Genomic DNA, 26,122 nt, shown 5'->3' with positions numbered 1-26,122 from the left:
GAACCTACCTCAACTAATGAGCCAATATTTAAAGGACGACTTCACCCATTTTCAACCTATCTTCATGTAATTGGTCCTCAGTTATGCTCATACTATTATGGTACCATTTCTGTCTACCCTGTCTCAGAGGAGGGCTGTGGATAGTTCAGAAACCCGCCTACCAGTGACATCATCGATTGGGAATCCAAGCTAATAGAAACTGCAGGATTTCTGTTCCTGGAAAGTTACATGCTACAATAAAAATGAATACAAAATAAATAAAACATTTTAAAATCTTGTTTGAAAACAGCTGTGTCTATACTGTAGCTGGTGCACATTTGTCCCCTCTTTCCCCAGTTATGAGAGAGAGAGAGAGTACTTCTTGGAATTCTTTGTTTGATATGTTGACATGTATTGGCATGTTTTATTCAAACTCGTAGCGACTAGTGAGACCGGGCTACTTCAATTTGGCATTCATGTGAGGGAACAATAACATTGCTATATTAGATTGCTATTGCTATAGATGTAGACCAGATCACACAGGTCAGTTTGGAATGAAATCCAGGCTTTCTGCCACATGGAAAGCCTATGTATTAAGTATAAACCATATAGTAGGCTAGTTGCTGCTGCTAACAAGGTGAATGCACAGCCTGCGCACACACACATACACACATATGACACGTCAACAACAAGGTGCACTCACTGCAGCCCAGCCACGGTCACAGAAGGGAAATATGGTACTTTTTTCTTTTGCAATCAGAATCTGCCTTTTTGAAAAATGTGCCTGTTCATATATTCCATAAGTTATAATTCTATAAATCTTAAGCTAACCTGACAGCCTTGCCAAGGAAAGAGGAGTTTTGTTTTGTTTGTATTGAAACCACTGGATGATTTACAGGCTTATCCCAATCGAGACAACTCCAAGGTTCTGTACGCTTTGTTTGTACATCAGTGTTTCCTGTCCGTCGTCATCCACTGCTGCTGTTAGCTCTGCCCTTTGATCTGCTGCTTCTAAATAAAATCCTTCACTGTCACATGTGTCTAGATATGATTCCATTTCATACACTACTGTAAACATATCCATATGGCACAGTATTCAAACTGAATAACAGGTGTAGTAAATGCTATTCTCTGAATTAAAGGGATAGTTCACCCCCAAAAATACTTTTTTTCTATCGATTAGTCACCCTATGGAGACTTGAATATTTTTAGTTTTTGTCGCATTCCTATAATAATGATAATAATTTGATGACCGTCAGCGAGTCTCCTTTGTGTCTCCTACCTGAAACGCTGCCTACCGTTGCGCTGGTCATCAAATGATTGGCTTAGGAATGCGACAAAAACAAAAAAATATCCATGAATTCAAGACTCCATGGGGTGACTAATCGATAGAAATAAAGTCATTTTGGGGGTGAACTATCCCTTTAAGATGGGAATCAATACAAATTATTTGAAGAATGAATTGATGAACTGAATATTTCATCATTGTGCTTATAAGGCATTATAACACTTGTAATAAATGTTTTTAATTATGTATGACAAGTTATTACAACGTTTGTAACGCATTATAAGTGTTGTTCATAATGCATTATATGCTCAGTGGAACAGCACATTATAGCTACCTTAACTTAGTTAGTTATAAAGTGTCTTTGTTAGAAGTTGCTATGCATAATTACAAACATTTATAACAAGCGTTATGAAGCATTATAAGTGCATTATCATGCATTATGATGCGTTATAATGCATTATAACAAGACCTTTAAGTAAAGTGGTACGTACCTGGTAGGGATAATGTGCTGTTCCACTGAGTTTACAATGCATTATGACCAGCACTTATACATTACATTAATATAAGTTATAATACTTCATAACCCTTGTTATAAGTTGTTATGCATAATTATAAACAAAACCCATAAAAAGCATAGATAACTGCATTTTGATTTTGGCACAGTTATACCTATAAGTTATAGGTATAATTATAGGCTTGTACCCCAACCTCCATCTCCTCATATCTTTTTTCCTCATTCATGCATCCCTGAAGATCAATTTCTTAATGCCTGGTATGGTGTAGAAATTATAAGCACATGATCATGCATAGAAAATAGTTTATTTAAACCAAATTGTGTGTGTAGTGTACCCCCTGCCCTGTGTCTCAACCTGATCTTCATTCATGGGCAGTGGTGTAAAGTAACTTTGATTGATTGAATATTTTATTAGGCAAAAAAAAACAAAACAGCACAGTTACATTTAAAATACTTTGTCTAAAAGGTCTGTTCATGAAAGTCCTTGCGGTCTTGTTTCCAATCAGGTACTTGGCATTCAATTCATATAGACTTATATAGTGGCACCAGAGTTCAAATATCAATACAAAAAAAACAGAAAAAGATAACACTATGTAAAAAAAAATATATATATAGAAAAAAAAGAAAGAAAAAAAAGCTATATGTACAAGGGGGGGGTTGTCTGTCTAACGGGAAAATAGTACTACATCCTTTTTTGGCCTCCTGAAAAGTGAATTTTCAGGACTGTTTTAAACGAATTACATTTACTCAAGTACTGTACTACAATTTTGAGGTACTTTTACTTTATAGTACTAGTATTTCCAATTGTCTATACTTTTACTTTTACTCCACTACAATTATTTGAAAACTTGAGTTACTAGTTACTTTGCAGATATACATTATTACATTATAAAACATACATGAACCACTTTAGCCCTATTTTATACCTAGGCTATTTAACATTTAACAACATTTGTACTTTTACAACAACTTTTACTTTTGGTACTTTAAGTACATTTTGATACCAATACTTTTGTACTTTTACTCAAGTAAATTTTCAATTCCGGACTTTTACTTGTAACAGAGTGCTTTACATACATATATTGCAGTATTGATACTTTTACTTAAGTAATTGAGTACTTTTTCCACCACTGTACCTGGGCGTTGTGCTACAAACTTTGTTTTCAACCACATTATCAGCTTCTTCAACTCTCTCTTCTTTTCTCTTAAACATCTCAGTTAGTTTTCGTTGCATTGTGCTTCATTTATTTTTTTAAATTGCATTCTTCATCAAAACCGTGTTCATTTCACCCGGCGTTTCTTTTCTTTTCATTTTTTCCAGAAAAGACGTGTTAACCAATCAGAACTAACTATGCTAGTCTGTCAGCCAACCAGAAACATGTTTTGAGCGTTGGTGGATTTAATTTGTTGTAGAGCCTGCTTTATCCGGTACTTTGCACACACACACATAGGCACGGACAAAGGCTGTTTCCGTATCCGTTCTATACCGGATCTCCAAACTGCAAAGTGAATTGATCCGAGTCCCAGGTTCGTTGCGCACGCATGCGCAAATTGACGAGACTCGCTGGAGAAGACCCTCGAGGCACTTCCAAGCTCCGTAGAATAAATAAACATCGTAAATAGCACGGATTAAGCTGACACAAACACACAGTGGAACAATTCCAAAGCACTTATTATTGTCTCCGCCAGGCCGAAAGGCATGGCGAGAGAGTATGTTTTGCCCCCTGTCCGTCCGTCCGTGTGTCCGTCCGTCTGCGAGCAGCTAATCTTTGCTAACCGTTGGCCCAGTCGCTGTGAAACTGCGCACACACACTCCCTGGATGCCACAGCAGAACCTCTGCCCCACATTTTTCAGATCAGATTCAGAAATGGCACCCTTTTCACATTGGCCTATTATAGTGCCACCCGGAGGCCATAATAACCTACCTGACCTGGTGGAGACTTGTGCTCCGAGGAGCACTTTTTCTATTTTAATATGGGATTTTGACAGCTACCTTCGATTTCTTCTTAACGGAACGGCGTTCCGGTACCAAATCTTTTACCGGAACGCCGTTCCGGACTGTTCCGGCCCACTTTCACCCCTGATTATAATGCATTATAGACACAACCTTTAAGTAAAGTGTTACCAAAATGGGTAACTCAAATCTTTGCTTGTCATCAAAATATGCGATCTAGCACAAAGCCCGTAAGCGTATGTTTTTAGCTGTGGCAGACCCGGGATGTGGAAGTAACGCTTGCAATTGGGCGACCGATTGTTCCAAATTCTAGTGTATGATTATTGCACTACTGTATAGTTCCAAACATTACTGTATAGTTCCGTGCACTACTGTATAGTTCCATGCACAACTGTATAGTTACATGCACTACTGTATAGTTCCATGCACTACTGTATAGTTCCAAACATTACTGAATAGTTCCATGCACTACTATATAGTTCCAAACATTACTGAATAGTTCCATGCACTACTGTATAGTTCCAAACATTACTAAATAGTTCCATACACTACTGTATACAGTAGTTCCAGACATTACTGTATAGTTCCATGCACTACTGTATAGTTCCAAACATTACTGTATAGTTCCATGCACTACTGCATAGTTCCAGACATTACTGAATAGTTCCAAACACTGCTGTATAGTTCCAAACATTATTGCATAGACGAATCCACAGAGCGCTGCGGGGTCAGACTCCTACTTGGTGTGCATTCTGACACCGCAGTTATGAATGCGCCGGGGGAGCGCTCAGTCGATTTGTCTATAGTAACATAACTGTGATACAAACATTACTGTATAGTTCAAGCATTGAACCCTGAAAGCGTGTTTTTGTGTGTGTGTGTGTGTGTGTGTGTGAGTGAGTGTGAGTGTGAGTGTGAGTGTGAGTGTGAGTGTGAGTGTGTGTGTGTGTGTGTGTGTGTGTGTGTGTGTGTGTGCGCGCGCGCGCGCGCGCACGCTGGCAGAGAAGAGACAGCACCTGAAACGCTCAGCTAGAAACCTCCACGACAAGACAGCTCAGCACACTGAACACTTGATCAGCTTACAGCTGCTACTGCTGGGCAACCCATACATGTAATGAGGCACACACACCCTTCCGTCTCTGTGCTTTTCTCTTCCACTGGCAAGGTTTGGCATGCGCGCGCACGTCATTATATATGGTTTCTCTTCGTGAGCAGTTCTAAATTATTTCTCTCTCCGTGGGAGAGGAGATTGTGTCATCATTCTCTTCCCTGTTTCTCTCCGTCTACTCAAAGGACTGGGGAAATGGTTGAATAATAACCTTCACTCGTGTGAGTAATAAGCTCAGCAAAGTGAGACAAAGCAATATCTGAGCAGAGACCTTACCAGGACTGTTTATTCAAACAGCAACCTGAAATATTCACAATGCACATATATAGGCCATTTCCTATAGGACTATGGCCTATATATTTTTGTGTAGGAGTACCTGGTGGCGACCGTTCCCAGGTTGCCGGATTCGACCCGGTGCGACCGTGTTTTAGGGCGAGCACCTCGCTGAGATTACCAAACGTAAGATGTTATAAAAGTTTATATGAGGCCATATAGCTATATTGTTGAACTTGTCGTGTTGTTACTATTATTATTTGGCATCGGGACGGAGAGCTCAGTCTGACATTATTCTAATTTGTCAAACGTCAGCCTCGTTAGTTAGGCTGCTGTAGCCTACGGATTAAACAAGTGTTCTGTGTTTAAAAAACACATGTTTACAAAATAAAGTCTCATTTTTATTATCATTAGGGCTTAGATGCAAATTCTAAACATGATGGGTGCAGCTGCAGAAGTTGTGTCACTTAAAGGAAAGCTCAATTTGGCTCTCCAATTAACTGCTGCGCAGAAAAATAAATAAACAAATAAATTAAAGAAAAATCAATCGACACATCGATTATTGCCCTTGACACGTCGACTCGCAAAAAAATATGAGTTGTTTCACATCCCTAATAGATAGATAGATAGATATCTCCTCAGTATGAATATGAAATATGATGTATTCCTGCAAACTTGCTCCCCAAAGCTCCCATGGGATAATTAAATGAAGACCTCTATTAAAACCATGTCCAAGTGGACATATGCTGCGTTATGGGAAGTGTTATGGTATGTAAAGCACTGTCAGCGAGTCACGACCATATGGTCCCTGTAAACACCATGTACCAAACATCTGCCGGCACGCACGCACGCACGCACGCACGCACGCACGCACGCACGCACGCACGCACGCACGCACGCACACGCACACGCGCACGCACACGCACACACAGATGCTCGCACGCACACTAGAGAGCCATTAGACAACCAACAGACGATGTGCCCAACATTTTGTTGGACAGCAGATGCTGTGAGGATGTGTGCTGCAGTTTGAAATACGTCCTGACATGCACAAGGTGCACCGCATGTTTTGTTAAAATACATGTGCACAGTATACGTTTATGATATGGGGATGGGTAATGATCTTGACGTTTTCAACCACGAGTCTCAGACTTCATTGTGTTAACTATTAACAAATACGTATCAAGTCAGTAATAACTCATTAACTAACAGTTTATGAATGATCTATTAACTAGTTAAAATTAATAGTTATTATCAAGTGTTACCAAAGATTGTACTGTGTGTCACACAGTGTGTGATCAAGACTTCAGGCAAAGCTTTGAGAAGAGCGAGGGAATAGAGCCCACATTGAGGTACACAAACATAGAACAAAGTGAAAGTGGATAAATGTGTCTGTGGGTTTTATGAACATTGAACCAATTAAAAGTATTAACAAGAACTTGTGAATAAATAATAACTACATTGGATCCATTGGCACAAGGACACAAGGCTTCCAGCCTACAGCGACGGTTTCAGCAACAGATTTCTGCTTGACCCACCCTAGACCCGGATGTCCATGCCAACTACAGGTCCATCTCCAACCTCCTATTCATCTCCAAGGCTGCAAGACCACCTACACAGCAATAACCTCTCCGAAAAATTCCAGTCTGACGCTGAAAAGCTAGTCCACGCCTTCGTCTCCTCCAGGCTTGACTACTGTAGCGCACTTCTCATCGGGATCCCAAGCAAGAGCCTTCAAAGGCTCCAACTACAGTATGAGGCCCACATCAAAGAACAGCGCTGCTAGGATCCTGATGAGAGTGTGTAAATACGAGCACATCACACCCATTCTCGACTCACTGCACTGGCTTCCCATCTCCTCCCGGATAAAATACAAAATCTCCCTGTTAACACCCACTGTTGCGTGGATATCATCAGAGTCGGACAAACTTCTTAGTATGCAATTAAAATAAATGTATTTCCTATACGGTTTAACAATACTAAAATCAGGGGAAAGGGGAGGTGGAACAATGGGTTGGCATGTCATCTTCAAACAATTCAAATCAGATCCTTAAGGCAGGTGTTTCTGTCTGCCTAATAAGCACAGATAGCCTGGTCTCTGGCACAGATGGGCTCAATCCCACTAATTAGGGATGACACTGGGATGACAATGGTCACTGTCCTATTGTCCATGAAGTGTCCTAGAGTGCTTTAAACATGTAATGGCAGCTTTTACATGTTACTTTATGTAAATTAAACAGATCAGGAAGATGCAGGACTCAGTTGTCAGGAACCAAACTCCACTTTATTGTAGATCTCATCACAGCAGAGAGAGACTAGTGTCTCCCTCCAGGGCTTCCCCCATCACTCCCCAACACCAATGTCTTCCACATATTTATACTTGGCAGGATGGTACACAGAGGTATAACAACAGATGGTCATTCCTTAAATGGGCTTTATTCTATAACTGACTCGCACATAGTCAGCACGTTTGAAATAGGTTAGCATGAGTCGACTGTTTCTTAAAGACTTTGTTAGGGAGAGGAGTTTAACAAGGAAGAACAGGTGATGATTGTTGCATCTACTAATACATTCAATTAATCCATACCACAATGACTGTTATATGAATTTTATCCACTACATTCCAGCCCTTAGGGCATAAATATAAAGTATTTATGTCCTATAAAAATAGAGAAAATTCATAGAATGACAGGACATTATGCTAATTCAATGGGATACAATCATGTACAAATATTCAAAACAAAACTGTATTGTTAGATACACGTGTGATGGCAGTGACAAGCAAGCATTGCGCATATGCTACTGGTCACGTATCCTCAAACAGTGTATTCAACAATTCTACAGTAATGGTTACAGAGAAAGTCAACACCAATAACAATTTTTCCCCACACTTCACTTATGTATTTACAAATCATAGGACCTTTTGGCATACTGTATCTTTGATAATGCTATGCTCTTTGACATTTGTTAAACAACTGATGCAGCTTGTAGATTTATACAATTTTTTGGAAATGTTATATCTGATCTGCAGCTTGTAGATCTGCCATTTTTGGGAAAGATTGCCATTGCTTCTTTTAAATACTATTATGGTGGTGTAGTTCCACACTACAAACCTCCTAGCTTTATTGTATTACCTATTTAGTAGCTAGTTAAGACCTAAATGTACCCATCAGTTCAGGTAATTGATCCTTTGAAAAATAGAACTATCTCGGCCTGTCACCGGTCTCTGTCTTAGACTCCATATGATCTTGTTAACATAAAAGTCCTCAATCGAAAATTAATTTAATTTAATTTAATACAATTTAAATAAAAACGTTCCCTTAATAAAAGTGTTCCCTTACCCCCCAAAGTTTGTGAGTAACGTTCACGGAATAATGGACTGACCGTTGACCAATGGTCGGAAATAATGGACGGAAATAAATGTTCCCTTACCCCCCATAGTTTGTGAATAACTTTCAGGGAATAATGGACTGACCAATTGTTCTGCAGAAACCATCGGCCGTCCCCATGATCCGGAAAGCTGCACACAAACTTTTTGCTATACAGTAAAATGTAATACTCAACCGAGGTACAGTTTAACCTGTCTTTATACTATCTCCATCAATCACTCAAAAATTGCTGTAACAATTTGCTTGATAACCCCTAAAGTTCTAGCCTACGGATTATTCTTTTAGTTCTTTTATTTTAAATTATATCAACACGTGGAATTTGCAACCGAATGGATTTTTCATCACAGTATGGCACTATCAACACACCATGGAATTTTCATCACTCGGGCATTTCGCTACATGGAATAAAAAATATAGAATTCTGTGTCTACACGTGGTGTGTTTATTTTAATCCGAGTTTTACTTAACATGTATCTAGCAAGAGCAGAATAAGTTGACTGGAGACAAATAAAATATGTTTTAAATTACCCGTTTCACATTATTGATTGAGCGCCTTGAAACACTACATTTTTTATAATTACTTTGATATATTTTAAAACTCAAATGTATTCCTGTTTCAGTGTTTGGTCTATCTCACTCACACACAGACACACACGGCCCCTATCACCTGCCACCCCCCTTCCCCCCTGTCAGCTATTCTGGGGAGAGGAAAGAAAGTGGGGGAACCAGACTGATGAGTGAACTATATCATGTGTGTGGAAATAGATTACAATACTGACTTACTCAAGTTCTAAGACATTATTGTCTTTTCTTTTAGGCATATTACCTGCACCATTAAACAATATTGTTCTTACATTAATCAGTAGAATATAATTCTCAATTTTGGATCGGACTGTACTGCAATTTTTTAAGGAGGTTATCTCAAACGAATTCATTTTATCACTCTCACCCTATTTTTAGTATGACAATGAATAGAACTTGCAAAGTAAATTAAACCGTTTTAACTCAGGACATGAACCTTTTATGTGTGTGGCCTGCTCCGCATGTAGTAGATTGGTGCCTGTTGTATTAACATTGTCACCTGGTCCATCTTGCCAAGGAGTCCGTGGAGCCCGACGTGGGGCAAGGCAGTGGATGTGGTCCACCCCGTTCTGGATAGTTGGCCACAGCATTTCCACCTGGCCCATAGTTGCATGGAACAGACCCTGCACCATATTGTTCGTGATCCTGGTCTGGGTGCTGCTGGTGCAGCCATGCCCTCCTTTCGACAGGACACTCCCTCTCCATGTGGTCATCTGAGGCACAGTAATGACATAAGACCGCTATGTCATATGGCTCACTGTTTCCTCCTCTTCTTTGCCTCCATTCACGGCTCCTTTTCTTCCTATGTGACTCCTGATTTTGTTGTTGCCGCTGTTGTTCTCCCTGTGGTTGTTGCCGGTGGTTCTCATAGAACATCAACTGTGCTCTTTCCAATTTCTTCTTCCTCCCGTCTTCTTGTGAGAGCATGTGCCTCTCAGCGTGCAGTGCATGTCCCCACACCTCAGTGAGGTTCTGACTTTCCCATCCAATACAGGAAGTCATAACCCGGTTATGGATGGACGGGCGCAAGCCATTGATCACGGCAGTTTTTAACAAGTCACTGTAAGCCGGGTTGTCTAGTGTCACACCACAATGCTTCTGAAAGCAGTCCTCCATTCTATTTCTGTAGGTGTCACAGGTTTCATCAGCCCATTGCTTAGTGCTGTGAATTTTCGGCCAATCAGTGTGTGCTGGAAAAGCTGCTTTCACCCTGTCAAAAAGACCATCTCGATTCTGCAGCTGTCCAGTGATGATGTCATCTCTTTCTCCAGTCACATCAAAGTTTCCCCTGAGACGTAGCCACCTTAATCCAAAAACTTTGCGAAATACTGATTCCAGCTCTCTTGTCGATGGCCCATACATCTCGATCAAATCTAACACAGCCGTACACCAACGTACCGCGTCAATTATGGGGTCTGGAAGGTCCTTCACAATGTCATTGAATTCATCAGGTGTCCAGTTTCGCTGAACATGTACTGTTGCAGAGTACGCATCTATCTCTGCTTGCTGTGCTCCAGCCCCCGGACGGGGATGAGGGTTTGGATATGGAATTAATGGGAATAGGTTACTTGGACAGAGCGTCGCTGTGACATCTGCGTGTTCCTTGGGTGTAGTAGCAGTCAGTTGTGTGTCTCTCCTGCAGTTTGGCTCCTTCTGCCTCACATTGTAGTCATCAGGAGAAGTATTGGCTTGTAGATCTGCTAATGTCACCATAGTTCTGTCAAGGTGTTCTCGCAGTAATGTCACTTCTTTCCGTTGGTCGTTGAGTTGTTCTTGCTGTAGCGTTGCGGCCCTCTTAGCTTTGTCACGCTGGTCATTGAGTTGTTGTTGCATTCTCTTCGCTTTGTCACGTTGATCTTCCAAGGCCTTCTGTTGGTCGTCGAGTTGTCGCTGCATTTTCTTTCTGCTCGGTTTTGCTCCCATCTTCTTAAGATTCTAAGTGGAGTGTTTGCTATAACAGCAAAGCATCCACCCTGCTCACAGCGCCAATTGTAATGGCAGCTTTTACATGTTACTTTATGTAAATTAAACAGATCAGGAAGATGCAGGACTCAGTTGTCAGGAACCAAACTCCACTTTATTGTAGATCTCATCACAGCAGAGAGAGACTAGTGTCTCCCTCCAGGGCTTCCCCCATCACTCCCCAACACCAATGTCTTCCACATATTTATACTTGGCAGGATGGTACACAGAGGTATAACAACAGATGGTCATTCCTTAAATGGGCTTTATTCTATAACTGACTCGCACATAGTCGGCACGTTTGAAATAGGTTAGCATGAGTCGACTGTTTCTTAAAGACTTTGTTAGGGAGAGGAGTTTAACAAGGAAGAACAGGTGATGATTGTTGCATCTACTAATACATTCAATTAATCCATACCACAATGACTGTTATATGAATTTTATCCACTACAAACATTACATTTCATTTTCCACTTCTATCTTCAACACCCACCAATGCATCCACGGCAAAGCCCTTAAGGAACTGCTCAAGCCACAGCCACCAACATTCCTGGTCCTTCCCCTGCACAACATATATAGTCCATGAGCCAGAGCCCCAAAATTGAGCAATGATTATCGAAAGAGTGGGCAAAACCAAACCTATATTAAATTGTTCGTAGGGTCAATACGAATAAATAAATATATGATAACCTTTCCACAGGAGCAGCTTTTTCATAGTTATCACACATTTTGTTATTTTCCCCATACATACATGACAGGTGAAAAAATGACAAAATTTAAAAAATAGTTATCATAATGAAACTTCCTGAGTTGATTACTTGCATGAAGACAATGATTTATCGTATTACAAGTTTTCTGAAATTGTATATTTAAATATGCAAATTAGGCATTTAGTCCATGAGCCAGAGCCCCACAATTGAGCCAGATATTGAATATTCCCTTGTTAAAAACCTTTGACTCCAACATCTTAACAAAATGAAATAAGAATGTTCACTCTGGCTTTGTCCAATGTTCCAATGTTGATTTTGGAAAGTTATACAAATTCGGGCATATTTTCGTAATGCCTAATTTGCATATTTAAATATACAATTTCAGAAAACTTGTAATTCGATAAATCATTGTCTTCATGTAAGTAATCAACTCAGGAAGTTTCATTATGATAACTCTTTTTAAAATGTTGTAATTTTTTCACCTGTCATGTACGTATGGGGAAAATAACAAAATGTGTGATAACCATGAAAAAGCTGCTCCTGTGGAGAGGTTATCATATATTTATTTACTCGTATTGACCCTATGAACAATTTAATATAGGTATGGTTTTGCCCACTCTTTCGATAATGAAATCTTGTCTGGCTCATGGACTAATAAGGGCAAGGGCCGGGCGTCTCCCTCAGCCAGCAGCCAGCTCAGGTGTGGCTGGTCCCAATCAGCCCAGCTGCTCCACATCTCCATCAACAGGAGCTGGCCAATATAAGCCACTGAGAACCGACACCCAGCGCTTGAATATTGTCTATGTGGTCGGTGTAACTGGCTGTTGAATACTGTGTCTCCAGTGTGCTATAGAGAACTTCATTATTGTAGATATGTGTTTTGTCATGCTGACCTTGCTCTCTGTTTTGTTCCAGGCTCCCTCCTCCTCAACCCAGTGTCTCCCAGCTCCACCACCACTCCTTCCACCCCTCTCCCTGGATTTACAGAACCTCTCACCCTCCTCAGGATCTCCCCTCACGCTCCCAACTGACTTCCCCAGACGTAACTTGTGTTAATATAATTTCCTTTTAACCTTATTTCTGTCTCTGTGTCTTTTCCTTTGGGTCCCCGGCACATTTGGCTTCTCAGCACCGGTCCAGCCTAACACCTCCACGCGCAGGGGAGTAACTATTCTTTTCCCCCATCCGGTGGGCGCAGCAGCGTGCGTGTATGAGCCTTCTGCTCAGCTGCCCCTCTACTGTGGAACTCACTCCCAGACCAGCTAAGAGCTCCACAGTCTGTCGATGCTTTTAAATTCATACACTGTAAAAAGAATGGAGTGAGGCCATTGGTTTCTACAGACCGTAAATGAAGCCTATTTGTCAACGATTTCAAATCCGCCATCTTTCTATATCGCTTCATATCGTGCCATATCTAAGCAACCGGAAATTAGTGCTATCGGTTGGGTAGCTTGTCAATCAAGAGCGGGAGCAGGGAATGAATGCTATTGGTTGTGTAGCTTGTCAATCAAGTCATCCCCTCCCCTCTGTGGGCCATGATCTGGACCTGTAAATAATAATAAATACATTTTATTTGTATTGCACTTTACATTTGAAACAAACCTACAGAAACAAACCTAAAGTGCTACAGTGTAGAATAAAAACATTTGCATAAAACAATCTTTAAAAATCAGTCTAAAAAAAACTATTAAAAAAGCAAGCAAAGAAAACCTAGGGGTTTTAGCTTTGGAATGATCGATCGTCACTCAGAGAAGAAGTAATCGGATGTGACGTATTTCCAAAAAAACAGGAAGCCATCCTGTTTGGGATTTTCAGAAAAACAACTGTAACTCAGTTTCTTTTTTTTGCATTGAAAACCACCAGTTTTCAGCGGGCTGAAGCCCCAAAATTGCGGATCGCGGTTGGACTGTTGTCGTTCTTATGGATACACAGATCCCTCCACTAACCTACGGGGACTATTTTGTTTGTGTTTTTGGGACACGATGTCGCTTCCACAGCGTTTCAAATATCATCGGATTGAGGTAATTACGCTGGCAAGGGGATAAAAAACTATGTTCAATATCTTGGCAATCAATGTGTTAACACATTGCCTGCCAAGGGCATATAATTACGCCCTTTTAAAAAAAAAACATGTTTTCAGTGATTACGCCAGAGGGCGCTGTGATCTATCCTATGAATGATGCTTTCGCTGCCTGATGACGTCAGACCCGGAATTGACGTCTTTACTTGAGGGAAAATCGCTTTATCTCCGTTCCTCTTGCTTTATGGCAAAAACAAGCTTCATTGAAATGGCCGCAGCTACGCAATGGATTACGACGAGCGGATATTATTTTTTCCCCTATACTACGACAGCCCTGTGCATGTAATGAGCCGATCTCCCTGGGGACGCCGGTCACGGAGAATATTCCATGAATTTTCAAAGGTACAGTGAAATCGCTCGTTTTGTTGGCAAGGGGACGAAAAACTATGTTTTAATTCTGGCAGTCAATGTGTTACATGGACAAGGGCACCTCCTCACCACGTATAAAAGAGTTGTCTGGCCTTTTTTATGTATATTACATTTTTCAGAGACTTTGGTCCGAGCAGCGTTGGCTTGGTGAACCGAGGGAGAAAAGGAGGAAGGGTGGGTTGTTGCTTTCATTAAAAACCTAGAGGAATGGGTTCCTTGGGGGGTTGTAGTTCAAAGGCAGCAGGTAAATCAGTGAGGTTGTATTGTATTCTCTTATCTCTTCTACCGCCAGGGTTACTGCTCAGAATGATGGGTAATACCACAGTGGTATGTATGCTCCTTGATCTCAACAACACCAGCATCAAAATTGGAAGGAGCGGTGCGACTCTGCACTGTGCAGTGCAAGTTGAAAATCCTTTCACCTTTTTTATGCGCATAGTACTAGGAGCTGTAGGTCAGGGTGCAGGAGAGGAGAGGAGAGGAGAGGAGAGGAGGCAGGGAGGTGAGGAGGCAGGGAGGTGAGGGGAGCTGGAAATGTAAAGATGGATTCAGAGGAACCTCTGAAAGGTTCAGATTGTCCCATGATGATTGTTGAAAGGTCAACTCTCCTCCTACTGCAGCTCAGACTGCTGAGATGCTGTGAGCAAAGAGCACGTGTGTGTGTGTGTGCGTGTGCGTGTGCGTGTGCGTGCGCGTGCGTGCGTGCGCGTGCGTGCGTGCGTGCGTGCGTGCGTGCGTGCGTGCGCATAAGTGTTTTTGTTCCCTATCGTTTCATCACAAGCGTCCATACAGGGAAATTGGCTTTGTGCCACATGTGGAGAGCCTTCTAGAAATGTGTCAATATACAGTATGTATATGTACAGTACATGGTATATATATCTCCATTTATACCAGCCTGCTTTCTTTCTCCCGTTTTACATTTATTTACTCTTACCTTTCTTTTCTTCAGGGACATTTCAGCGCTTGGTCAGCTGATTCAAATCAGTATTGATCTGTTGCCACGGGTTTTGGATTAAATTCAATCTGGCCATTATAATTTAGTTAGGGGCGGCCATAGCTGAGTGGTTAGTGAGCCCGCCTAGAGAGCCAGAGGCCCTGGGGCCTGTTCCTCAAAAGGTGAATTAGAGCTAAAGCCTGGCTTTAACCCCTATCCTGGCTTAATTTAGCCAGGATTAGGGCTGAATCGGTTCCTAGAAAGCTGAATTATCTTGAAGATTAGTTTAGCCAGTTCACCCTGGCTAAGTTTAGCCATGACCCGATTCCACGAAAGACAATTTAAGCAAGCCTACCTTAGTTACCATGGCAATTTAGCTGTGAAGTTAGCCTGGTCAGGAGCAGGCTAACAGCCAAGCTTACTTAATCCAGTGCCTTGTTCTTCAAGTTTTTCCACAGTTAATTCAAAACATGTGTTTGTATATGGACTCTTTTAATGACCCTGCATTCAAATAAAATGAAATAAATACAATAAGATATAATCAAATTAATTATATTACTGAAACAGTGTGGGACCATGAATCATAATCATAATTGTTTCACAATGACTCATGTGATATGTAATTGTCACTCTGTTATAGTTAACACTATAGTTCATCTTGTTGTTAGATGTTTGATAATATATTACCATTTAAAAAAATATATTATAAAAAATGTCTGACACATATATATATATATATATATATATATATATATATATATATATATATATATATATATATATATATATATATATATTATTAGTTACGGGTTTAAAGGAGCCTCTTTGTAAGTCAATGAGGAGCATATTTTAAATTATGAATTTCTAGTCAATGGAGAAATTATTTTTGGGCGGTGAAACCGCCCCTATAAGTGAGGTTTGGATATTTGTACAACAAATCCTGCGCTGTGATTGGCCAAAAATGTACCCCCCCTAACCCTGCACCGTGATTGGCCAATCACAGTCTATTCAGGACTGTGATTGGCCAGTGTCACATGACACATGTGCATAGCCCTATATAAGAAACCATAACTTTAAAAAAAACATAAATTTGTTTTTTTTAAGTTATGGTTTCTTCCATCATAAAGAGTGTTTCAATAAATGTATTTATTTTTTGTACATGATTGGTTGACTCCATTCAGTATTGTGATTAGCTAGCAAGACACCGCCCACTTCACACAGGGTGTGATTTTTGTCTCCGCCGTAGGTGGAGAGTATGTTTTCGCTTCGTCCCGCCGTGTGTGAGCAAACATTGTTAGCCAAGCTAACATTGGTCAAGCTCCACGTGACACGTGTCAATATGTTGACACCAATGCCTTTGATTGGCTAGAGGGACGCATGACGAAATAAAATCCTATAAATAGGTGTGTCACTTCAAAAAGCCGTTTACGTTTTTGAAGTGAGGTAAGACAGGATCAATCAGTCTTGATTGGAACAGTACCTTCCAGTCCAAATCACCCGTCCGTGCGTGTGTTTGTCCCTCTGAGAACACCTAACATTGGTCAAGCAAAGGTGCAGAAGGCCAAAGCTAAGAAAGCATACTCATCTACAACAGTAACACAGAAGAGGACTATAGAGTTGAATTGATCCCACAACAACAAGGCCGAAGTCTTAATACTGTAACAATTGGCCACCTTGATCAAATACATTATGTAGCACTAGAGAAAACTGACATAGATCAAACACACCAATCAACTGCTGAAACTGTTCAAGACAACAATGAAGATGAAGAAGACAGACAAGTATTTGAACAAACCAGTCAATTACGACCACTCCCATATGACACATTGCTTCAAGAAGAACATTCTTTAGATGCAAACACTACATATTCAGTCGCCCCTGCAGAACACCAAAAACCACGCACATTCTACCAACAGTACCTTGCAGTACAAATCACCCGTCCGTGCGTGTGTCTGTGTTCCTCTGAGAACACCTAACATTGGTCAGTTTTACGTGACATCACAATATGTAATATAAATATATAAATAGGAGGCTGAGATCACACAATGTAACTAACTCCCATTATGCAAACTAAAGAAGCAGCAAATGAGCATCTGAAACCTGATGAAGACGCAAAGGCGCAGAAGGCCAAAGCTAAGAAACAGAGAGAAGGAATGAAATTAAGAGTATGTTTTCGCTTCGTCCCGCCGTGTGTTAGCATGGCCCCTAGCCAAGCTAACATTGGTCAAGCTCCACGTGACACGTGTCAATATGTTGACACCAATGCCTTTGATTGGCTAGAGGGACGCATGACGAAATCAAATCCTATAAATAGGTGTGTCACTTCAAAAGGCCATTTATGTCTTTTGAAGTGAGGTAAGACAGGATCAATCAGTCTTGATTGGAACAGTACCTTCCAGTACAAATCACCCGTCCGTGCGTGTGTGTGTCCCTCTTGAGAACACCTAACATTGGTCAAGCAAAGGCGCAGAAGGCCAAAGCTAAGAAAGCATACTCATCTACAACAGTAACACAGAAGAGGACTATAGAGTTGAATTGATCCCACAACAAGGCCGAAGTCTTAATACTGTAACAATTGGCCGCCTTGATCAAATACATTATGTAGCACTAGAGAAAACTGACATAGATCAAACACACCAATCAACTGCTGAAACTGTTCAAGACAATGAAGATGAAGAAGACAGACAAGCATTTGAACAAACCAGTCAATTACGACGACTCCCATATGACACATTGCTTCAAGAAGAACATCTTTTAGATGCAGACACTACATATTCAGTCGCCCCTGCAGAACACCAAAAACCACGCGCATTCTACCAAGACGACCCGTGCTATTAAAATAGCACGGGTCTGCTGGCGGAGACTTGTGCTCCGAGGAGCACATTTTCTAGTTTATTTCTTGTCCACCTTTGGAGTTACATCATGATGGCAAGGTAACTACACAACCCAAACCTCTACCAAAGTGGTCTTGCAAATGTGGGGTTATTGTCTCCGCCAGGCCGAAAGGCATGGCGAGAGAGTATGTTTTGCCCCCTGAAACACTGATAATCGGCTGATTGTTTAGAACCGGGCTCAAGAGTCACTGAGAGGCCTAGCTGGTTTGTACGGCCAGCCAGTCGTCCTGGTACTCTGTGTAGGGTCAAGATGATCTTCGAGCGTTGCTGAGTACACTGGGTTGTCTGATGAGCTAATCCTGCTTGGGTCGATGTTGGCCACTCTGGAAGGGTTAAGACTGGGTCTAGTGCCGATGATGAGAGAGTCTGGTTTCAGCCATGACATCCAGCGTGTTTTATCCTTCTGTGGGTAACCCCTGACATCACTGTGGTGATGTCAGATAGTGTCAGACATCTCCTCATATGGAGCTGCCTGGAGTTTCTGGGAAGGGTTCACTGATGTCAGACCCCGTATCTATGACACGTCTTGGGTCTCTATGACGACCTCGTAGGTCGATCGTCTACATTATGGGGATCTCCATATATAGGCCAATGCTGGCAAGTATGCCCTGAATGTTCGCAACACCCCCTGTCCGTCCGTCCGTCTGTGTGTGTGTGTGTGTGTGTGTGTGGGTCCGTCCTTCTGTCTGTGACCAGCTAATCTCCGCCACCGTTGACCCGGTCGCTGTGAAACTGCACACACACACTCCCTGGATGCCACAGCAGAACCTCTGCCCCACATTTTTCAGATTAGCCTGCCATAGCGCCACCATGAGGCCGACTTTTGCTAAACCGATTTTTTTATATTACTCCTACAGATTTTGTCCAAAAAACACGCAAATCGGCACACACTATCTCCATAGCCATGTGATCAACACGGATCTGTCTGATTTTTCATATTCCATCCTAATTGGCTAAAATTGGCTTCCAAAGTTTGCAGGATTGGTTCATTTCGAACAAAATGCCTCAAATCATGAACGCAGCATGCGATTTGCATGAAATTTTCCACGTAGATTCCCACTTGGCCCAGGAAGAATCAGCCTCATGGTGGCCTCAACAGGCCGATTCACGTTTTTAGCTATAACTTCATCGAGCTGCGTGAAACTTTGCACGCACACTCCCTAAAGGCCAAGGAAAAACATTTGCCCTGCATTTTTCACATATGCCTTTTAGAGCGCCACCAGGAGGCTGAGTTTTGTAAAACACATTTTTTGCTCTTACTCCTTCAGATTCTGTCCAAAAATCATGCAAATCGGTACACAGTATCTCTATTGTCATGTTTTCAAGATGGATGTGTCCGATATTTCATCCTACTTGGCTAACATCGGCTTCCAAAGTTTGCAGGATAGGTCAGTTTTGAACAAAATTCCTCAAATCATGAACGCAGTGTGCGACTTCCGTGAAATTTTGCACGCACATTCCCACTAGGCCGAGGAAGAAATGCCACCCTTTTCACATTGGCCTGTTATAACGCCACCAGCAGGTCTAATTTAGCAAACCACATTTTTGGAACAAAATGCCTCAAATCATGAACACAGTGTCCGATTGCCGTGCAAGGCCTAAGAAGAAATGGCACCCTTTTCACATTGACCCATTATAGCGCCACCAGGAGGCCACATTAATCTACCTGACCTGGCGGAGACCTGTGCTCCGAGGAGCACTTTTTCTAGTTTATTGTGTGTCTCGTCCCGTCCCGTCCCCCCCGCTCATCCCGTCACGGCCCCCGTCGCGGTCAACCCCCCCCCTCTCCTAACCAATCAGAGTGCAGAGGGGCGTCACTCTAAATTTGGTGACGTCAGCGTGCTCCGTGCACAGACACTCTGTGTGTGCTTGCAATACTTTGCCACGCTTTCTCCCTGGATCTATTTATTGCGGTCGCGTTTCCTTTCTTGCTTAAATACATTTTACTTCCTTGTATGATTTCATGAGCTGCTGCAGTGCCGCTATTCAGCCACAGAGAAGAACGCTGCTCTGGTTTTGGACTCCGTGATTGGTCAAGTTCAAGGATTCTGCTATCGACTTTCATGGTCTTTTATAGAAATACGTGAAGCCTGGCTTCATTATCCTGGCTCGACACAGCCTGGCTTGACAAGGCCTAGCTCGACAAAGTCGCTCCTTTTCAGCCTGGCTTGGCGTTCCAGGAACCGAATAAACCAGGCTATACGGACCCGACTTTGCTCGCATTGATCGCATTCCTAAACCAATAATATTGACAACCGGCAGTCTCTCCGGTAGGAGACACAAAGGAGAGTCTTTGAGTCTCCTATGGGATACATTGGCATCTTTATTATTATCATCAAATTATTGGCTTAGGAATGTGACAAAAACAAAAAAAATCCTTGAATTCAATGCTTCATGGGGTTGATAGAAAATAAGTAATTTTTTGGGTGAACTCCTCCTTTTAACACATTGAATGCCAATCGCGTAGATCTACGCGAACCTATTTAAAGCCGCAGCGTGCCAATCGCGTAGATCTACGCGAACCGCCGATTCGCGTTGATTTTTTCCCAGGTGCACTTTCGGATTTTTTTTTATCCATTTCCGGTTCCGGTTTGAAGACCGGAAACAGAATTATTTGGGATCCGGTTTTGCCGATCACGTCGGCCCCCATTCTAAAGCGCACACTGAAACTCAATTCTCTTCCTGTAGTTTTTTCTCCTCGCATATCACTGTTTTTTTTTTTTTTTTTTAAGAATTTTGATTTTATTAAAAGAACAAAATGAAAAACAGTACAATGAATGTACTAAAGAAACCTAATTACAATATACACTGGTCACAATGTGATGCAAACAGCCCTCCACCGAAGACCAATTCACACCTGCTCAAAATGAAACGGGCACCCCCTCTCATCCATCTATTTGAACACCATTTACAATCACTTGCTTTTTAGCAGTGATAGTCCCAGAAACAGTTTCGGTCTCCTGAAATGCACAGACGAACACCACACTTGTGGCAGAGTAAGCTGGTGTAACTTGAACAGCCACTATTCCTGCAGCGCCCCCTCTCTGTCTTCCGTGGGAGGTGTCCAACTTGGTCCTGGCGCACATCTGATGGCCGATGTTGACATGGTGCCTTGCGTGGATTGCAGTCTGGACTATCTTCCAGTTGTCTCTTCTGAGCTGAAGATGGCCGTCCCCTCTTTGGCGTTTTGACTGCAGTGTTCACCTGATTAGAACAGAATAAATGAATACCAATTTGTATGTTTTAACCAATTGTACTCGAAGACAAATATACTGCTTTAGCTTATAAGTTATAACATTTCATTGCCTATAATGTTTTAGCAAAACATTTTGGTAATGTTTGTGGTTATTTGTGGTATATATATATATATAGTAATGCAATGTGGGGAAAATACACATAATTGTATAAATGTATTGTGAAAACTATAAGACTCCACTTAGCCAGGTGAACAGGTGGCATTGCTATTTGCTACCACTATGACCCAGAGTTGTAAAAAAACAACAAGTATAAAGCATGCTCTAATTTACATTTGGGGGATATCTTTCCCAATAATATCATATGTACATGTTCTAGACATTCTAATGATCACCAAAAAAATTATTGCAGACATTTTACTTACTTTTTTGTGAGAAATCCTGTCCAGTGAAAAAGAGATTGTTCTTCCTTCAAGGATTTTCAAGTTGTGACTTTTCCTGCCTCTGTGGGGGGTATTTATATGCAAATATCCCGGCCAATGACATTGCAAGACTAAACAATAGGATCCAATGATGATGTTTAGGTGAAAGAATAACAGGAAAACAAATGATTTATACCATGTTTTTGATAAAATACAAATGTTGTAATATTACAACTGCGGGTCTTGGAGGGTTAACGTAATCCGCTCTAACTACAACCATGGAGGTCCGTTTGACACGTGGTTTTCACTGGTAGATTCAGTGAGATCTGGGCGATGTAAACAGACAGTGCACAGCTCAATCTTAAGGATTTTAACAAGGTCTATGGCGACGTGAAAAAAACAAAAAAGGGGGGAGGCGGGGACATAGATTGGGTTTTGATCCGCCCTTCAAGACCATCGATTGGGCTCGTTCTTTCAGTCTACATTTAACATGACTGAATAGTCTATGCAGTGAAATACCAGCTCATCTACACACTAACCCCAGCCTAGGAAATAAATAGGCTGCCTATTAATAGTCTTGATAGATAAATTCATAGCAAGACAAAGATAACGTAGAAAATATTTCCTCAAATTTAAAATATATATTTTTTTTTAATGAGAAATTAGTAATTTGTGTTCGATTGCAACTGTGTAACAAGACAGTGTTCTACAAAATCACAACTCAGTTGTGTACTGCAACGTAGCTTGTCATTCCATCGTTGCATTCTATGTGTGTTATGCCTAGAGCACATCTAGAGCTGAATGCTATTATGGCTTAAAGGTGCTGTGATCTTTTTTGTTTAAATAAGTGTTAAATAGCTCTATAATCCATAGCAATCACTGCTATATAGTGTTTGTTCAGTACGGTCTCCCCATCTCTTTAGTAAACAGAAACCATTTTTTTAGGTTGGGATACCGATTTCATCCAATCAGAGGATAGAACTCATACAGGATGCAGGATAAACAAGTGAAATTTCAGGTGATGAAACAATGAAAATGAGCAGACAAAGTTGGAAATTGAACACAAGCTGAGTATTATTGGATGAAATGTGTAACCCAAAATATATTTTTGGTTTACTAAAGAGTTGGAGAGATCGGGAGACCCCTGCTACTGAACAAATCCTCAATTACTACACAATATTAGAGCTTTAGCTTGTTAACACAATAATGTCACTTACAGCTACTTTAACTGCACTGTGCCTCTGAGACAGTGACAGTGTGGCAGTAGCTCTGTGTTCTGTGTTGATCTCCTAGGTATTTTATCCTGTCTGTGTAAAGAAGGTTTCATGGGGGTGGGTCACAGACAGTGCACATCCCTATAGTTCCCACAAACCAACATAATAAAAAATCTAATACATTAAATTAATACGACAGCCTTAAAAAGTGATGCATGATGCAACGTCTGTATTCAGATGGGACTACCAGGCAGTGGTGTAAAGTAGCCAAGTACATTTACTCAAGTACTGTACTTAGGTACAATTTAGATTTTTGTTTTACTTTACTTGAGTATTTCCAAATTCCAGTACTTTTGCTTCTTCTCCACTACATCTCAGAGGTAAATATTGTACTTTTACTCCACTACAATTATTTGAAAGCTTTAGTTACTAGTTACTTTGCAGACATAAATGATTATATTATAAAACATACATTACTGTAACCACTTAAGCCCTATTTTATACCTAGGCTATTTGAAAATATATTAGTACTTTAACTTTTTGTATTTTAAGTACATTTTGATACCAATACTTTTGTACTTTTACTCAAGTAAATTTTGAATTCGGGACTTTTACTTAACAGAGTACTTCTACATTGTACTGATTGTAGTATTGATACATTTACTTAAGTCAAACATTTAAATACTTTTTCCACCACTGCTACCAGATTTTACGATTTTGGCTTTGACCAGGGCTGGCTCCAAACCCAGGTACACCATGTTCTGTTCTGGTGGTACTGGAAAAGTTTGACTTTTGTTTATTCTCAAGCTCTCTATTTCCATTTGAGCTATCACTCATCGCGTGTGGGTCACTGCAGTGTCATTTGAAGGGGTACAAGTTTGAGGTATTTTTTACTTTTCTTTCATATGGGGGCCCCGTGGCCTAATAAAAACTGGGGATCCTTTAAATGAAAAAAAAAAAATAGAAAAAAGGTGAGAATCACTGGTAGACATTACCTTGCACAATGAGATAGACTTGTGAGGTCTTAGGATGCTGTTTGGTCTGTATGGTACATGTGTAGGACCCCTCATCATATACATTCACCTATAGGGAGAGAAGAGAAGAGAAGAGAAGAGAAGAGAAGAGAAGAGAAGAGAAGAGAAGAGGCTTTAATTGCCACTTTTTTTTCACCAGTAGGGTAATCTGAGCTAAAGGCCATGCAAGTTCTAGCTCTTAGTCTTATTATTATCATCATAATCATCATGCTGGTCGTTATCATCACAGTCTTTACCACACTCAAACATTATCATCATCATTGATGTACTGTATGAAACAGCAGTCCTGACAACAGCTACAGCTACAGAAACGGTACATCACACTACGGTACTGCTACGATACTGCACTACGGTACTGCTACGATACTGCACTACGGTACTGCTACGATACTGCACTACGGTACTGCTACGATACTGCACTACGGTACTGCTACGATACTGCACTACGGTACCTTCTGTATGCGCAGACTGTACTCCAGCTGTCCTTTAGTCACCAGGTCTACTCGGGGGTCCAGGGACCACTTGTCCTGACCAGTGAAGATGATGTTGGATCGATTGAGCCAGGCCACCTTGGACACTTTGTCATCCACGTAACACCTGTGGACACAGAGAGCAAGAACAGAGAGGTGAGGAAAACCAATGAGAAATATAGCTGCAAGCAGCGATAATACGGGGCCAGTGAATGAAGAAGAGAGAGAGAGAGAGAGAGAGAGAGAGAGAGAGAGAGAGAGAGAGAGAGAGAGAGAGAGAGAGAGAGAGAGAGAGAGAGAGAGAGAGAGACATGGAAACGGAATAGATTGAAGAGAGAGAGAGACATGGAAACGGAATAGATTGGAGAGAGAGAGAGAGAGAGAGAGAGAGAGACATGGAAACGGAATAGATTGGGGGGAGAGAGAGAGAGAGAGAGAGAGAGAGAGAGAGAGAGAGAGAGAGAGAGAGAGAGAGAGAGAGAGAGAGAGAGAGAGAGACATGGAAACGGAATAGATTGAAGAGAGAGGGAGACATGAAAACGGAATAGATTGAAGAGAGAGAGACATGGAGACGGAATAGATTGAAGAGAGAGAGAGATGCAAACAGAATGGATTGATTGAGCATCTCAACCTATTGCCATTAACAGGAATTGAACTCTCGACCCTCACACTCACAGGCTGAGACACTACCTGTAGTGCTATAGCTTCATCCAGGCTGAAGTTGTCTGTTGAAGATCATAAACTTTTGCCTTCTACCATGAACCAAGCCCCTGTTTCACTAACACTAAGATCACTTGTTCACAAACCATTTAACAATAGATAAATTGTATGTCTTGTCAAGGATATTTGAACATAAACATTTAAAATGAACTAATGTGATAAGATCTTCTTCTACTTGGGGCTCCATCCTGCTTTAGGACTGGTTGGCACCCTTGTGCCTTTACCTGCTAGACATCCTGTCTCCTAACAGACACATTTGCATTCGTTTGTTTCAACTGGTTTGTGGCTGGGGGGTAGGAATAGTTGAAAGATAGGTGTTTTCTGCCCCTGGCTGGAACAAAGGGAATTATAATCCTCTTTGTTTTCAGGTGGTTATCGATGTTAATGAAGCTGTTGGGTGGAGGAGGGATTACACTATGTTGCCATTTTGGTGATGCGTATATAAGTCACTTGCTTTCAGTGTGTTCTTTGAGCCAAACTGGAAGTTCCATTGCATGATTTTGTTGTGTAAGTTTGCTCCTTTTACTCGAGTAAAATCTCTCATACTTGGAATTCTGAATTGTTGTCTTTGCCTCATTATGTATTATGTTTTTGAGCACCCAGTACAGATTCCCCTTTGACAGTCTCCTCGGAACCGAAACCAGTGAAAGCAACCGATCTACAAGCTCAGAAACACGTTGCTATCTGAAAAGTTTTGAGATTGTAGATCGGCTATATTCAGAATGAAGTATGTCATACATTGAAAAAACATACTCTCAAATAAGCATTTCAGGTTATCTTTAACAATTGCACATGAATTAATTGACAAAATCATGTTGTGTGCAATAAAACTTTAATGAAGTCTGCATCAAGTGAGGCTTGAGGTTGTGAGGCACACGTTTAAGCGAGAAGCCATTGGACCAACAGACAAGAACCTGTGAAAAAGGAGCTCACACAGATAATACAGTTTCACGCAAATAGCTGAAAAATCCTGGGTTTAAGTTTTTTTCAAACTGCTCAAAATTGCGGACAATCTAAGGGCGGAGCTTACT

General features: G+C 41.2%; 1 protein-coding gene across 2 annotated transcripts in view; it reads right to left on the bottom strand.

The window, feature by feature from the left end:
- LOC308073950 (limbic system-associated membrane protein-like) overlaps positions 1-26,122 on the bottom strand; it is a 342,986-nt gene that overhangs the window by 74,251 nt on the left and 242,613 nt on the right. For both annotated transcript variants that reach the window (XM_080413243.1, XM_080413244.1), the window contains exons 2-3: positions 24,354-24,498; positions 23,863-23,950 (exon numbers count right to left, since the gene is read on the bottom strand). In XM_080413243.1, coding sequence (XP_080269369.1) covers positions 23,863-23,950; positions 24,354-24,498 — 233 coding nt within the window. The remainder of the gene's footprint in view (positions 1-23,862; positions 23,951-24,353; positions 24,499-26,122) is intronic.

Source organism: Gymnoscopelus braueri (assembly GCF_963280865.1).
Source record: "Gymnoscopelus braueri genome assembly, chromosome: 1".
Lineage (NCBI taxonomy): Eukaryota > Metazoa > Chordata > Actinopteri > Myctophiformes > Myctophidae > Gymnoscopelus > Gymnoscopelus braueri.
The sequence above is the reverse complement of the archived record's forward strand: the minus strand, read 5'-3'. Positions and strand labels throughout refer to the sequence as shown.